We start from the raw sequence: 2,601 nt of genomic DNA on the forward strand, positions 1-2,601 counted from the left end.
GTGTGTGTGTGTGTGTGTGTGTGTGTGCGTGTGCGTGTATACAATACAATACCTTTTCCAAGAAGAAGTTATTTTTAGTGAAGCGCTTGATATAGACTATGAGATATCTCGGCAGCTGCTTGATTTTGTAGATAAATCCCTTTCCATCACGTGATTGCTCTGTGGTTCCATTGAATTTCTGCAGGACATGATACGAAGAGATGTGAAACAGTATAGTCCCTATGGACAACCTCAAATGCATACAGACATTTGACAACTTTGACGTAGTTTAACTTACTTCAAATAGGGTGTAGAGTGGTATTTGGGGAATCACATTCGCTCCTTCGGCGTCAGTGAATAGTGGCGCCGGGGGTACGTCGAGAGTTAGGAACATGAATGGCATATCCCGTTTCTTTACTGAGAAATCAGTCTTCGTGTCTTTCTCGGCCAGGGCAGCACGCTCCTGTAGTACCTCGTCGTTAAGCAACTCTGAAGCACGCAACCGTCGTTCGGTTACCTACGAAGCAATGGAAGTCAAGACCATACGTATGAGTGCTGATGTCTATCTTCAGGTCAAAGAGCAGGGTGCAGTATAAAGTCAATCATCTCTGGGGTTCTGCTTCTGCGACTATCTACATATTGGGCTCGCAAATATAAAAGATAGTATACCCAACACAGTAGAGTATCAAACCCCCGCGATACACTATAATACTATATACAGCACACAACAGTCTTCATAGCACTCAAACTCCAACACAGCTTGCCCGTGTTCCCCCCCCCACACACCTCCATGATGCCCTGGAAGCAGTCGCTGACAATGGTTGAGCGAGACGGCTTGTGCTTTGCCTTTGACAGCTGTGTATTGAGGGTATTCAGATACCACGCCATAAAGTCGACGGCGAAGCTCTGCTTGGTGATGGTGAACCGTTTGTTGCTCGTATTCACAATGGCCTGTATGGAATCCATGGTGGATGCGGACTGAATAAACGACTGACAGGTAATAGGCGGCAAAGAACCAGCCACATAAACCCCATGACACACCCAAGCTTAGAATACACTAACTTTCACATACTGAGTCCAATTGGGACACATAAGTCCTTGTGAGATAAGACACAACATAAGTTCTTGTAAAATGAGACACATCGTACCTGGCATAGTTCGTGGGGACTCACATGCGGCCTGTAGTGGTGAGAACTCCACACTTTTCGGAACAGCTCCCCGGTACGGACAGCTGAGTGAACGGTTTAGCAAACAAGAACAAACGCGGTGTTGGGGTAAAGTACGGCTTTGCAATAGACTGTGCCACGACCTGGACAATACGTTACAAAGTGTTTCCCATATAAACTGTGACACTAACTGCAGCATATACGGCCATAGCCCGAGTCAGGCATACACTTTGAGGCGTTTAATAAAAAACTTCAGCAATGTAAACTTACCCAAGGGTTCCTTTAGGTTTTTAGTATTTTCGCTGGAAAGGAAGAAGTCACGAAGGTCCGTTATCTGCGTGAGAGCCTGTACTACGACGTTCATGTAGTCGTTTTTCTTGATGTTGTTTAGTCCAATAATGCCTGTGCATTTGTGTGAAGAGAAGAATAAGTCTATATCTATATCAATCAGAAGTCCACCTATGTGCACGCATAGATTCTACGACACGAGGTTTGTATAGCTTCATAGGGTTATGATTTTTAGGGTTTTGGCATAGGTTTATAGCTCACCTGGGAGATACCTGGAGCCGTCCCTTGCACGAGCTTTTACGGTGATAGTGTTCAGTGCGTTGATTGATTGAGGCGTATACAGCGGATCGAGTAAATCCAGGATATCCTGCGAAGGCATATAGTTAAACGGACAACGACTGTAATTGTCAGAAAGGGAGAAACCTGCACGCAGAGAAGAGTGAGGTCTGTACATTCACTCGGAGATACGAATAGGCACCACAATACCCTTGCAATAAATATGCCGTGACCAGAGATTACCCAAATAAAAATCGTAACCACACGCCACGAGCTTAAGAAGTCAACCAAAGCAACGAACCCCACCTCCCCATGACGAAAAGGACAAGCACGTTTACCTGTAATGAGGAGTCTATGATCTCATAGCAATCAGGCAGGCAGTAGAACTTCTTCGTGCCAAGGTTGATGAACACGTGGTGATTCTGTGTGACGCTGTGAGTGTGCGCATGTGTGTTGCTGCCCCGGCCCTGGTAGTACTTGCCACAAACCAAGCACGCGTACACATTCTGATTCGAGAGCGATACACTACACAACTTCTCGAAATCAAAGTCCAATACAGCCCGGTTTATGGTGTCGAGATAAGGACAGTTACGTGAGATGTCCAGTCCACTTGTGTCTTCGCCAGCCCATGACGAGAGCTTGTCGCCGGAATCAACATCTGATCGGACAAGTCGGAAGATGACATGGATTTAGATGTAGGTACAAAAAAAGCATATTCAATGCAATAGTATTAAGTCTGTATTGAATATTATATATGATAGAAAGTCTACGAAGGACAACACAGGGAAATTTGATATACCCAAACAGAAAAGAAGACCAGACTTCAATTTGTATAGATATATTCAAATATATATATATATATATATAATAATATATGTACATATTATATATA

General features: G+C 44.2%; 1 protein-coding gene across 1 annotated transcript in view; it reads right to left on the reverse strand.

Moving 5' to 3' along the window:
* Window positions 1–2,394, reverse strand: part of SARC_08342 (hypothetical protein) — a gene marked incomplete at both ends in the record, with an annotated part of 3,084 nt that extends 690 nt beyond the window's left edge. Inside the window, 8 exons of the mRNA XM_014297684.1 lie at window positions 53–178; window positions 278–496; window positions 766–930; window positions 1,128–1,210; window positions 1,416–1,547; window positions 1,695–1,800; window positions 2,048–2,215; window positions 2,302–2,394. Of these exons, the coding sequence (XP_014153159.1) occupies window positions 53–178; window positions 278–496; window positions 766–930; window positions 1,128–1,210; window positions 1,416–1,547; window positions 1,695–1,800; window positions 2,048–2,215; window positions 2,302–2,394 (1,092 nt within the window). The remainder of the gene's footprint in view (window positions 1–52; window positions 179–277; window positions 497–765; window positions 931–1,127; window positions 1,211–1,415; window positions 1,548–1,694; window positions 1,801–2,047; window positions 2,216–2,301) is intronic.
* Between the last annotated feature and the right edge of the window lie 207 nt (window positions 2,395–2,601).

The sequence above is a fragment of the Sphaeroforma arctica genome, assembly GCF_001186125.1.
Source record: "Sphaeroforma arctica JP610 unplaced genomic scaffold supercont1.743, whole genome shotgun sequence".
Classification (NCBI taxonomy): Eukaryota; class Ichthyosporea; order Ichthyophonida; genus Sphaeroforma; species Sphaeroforma arctica.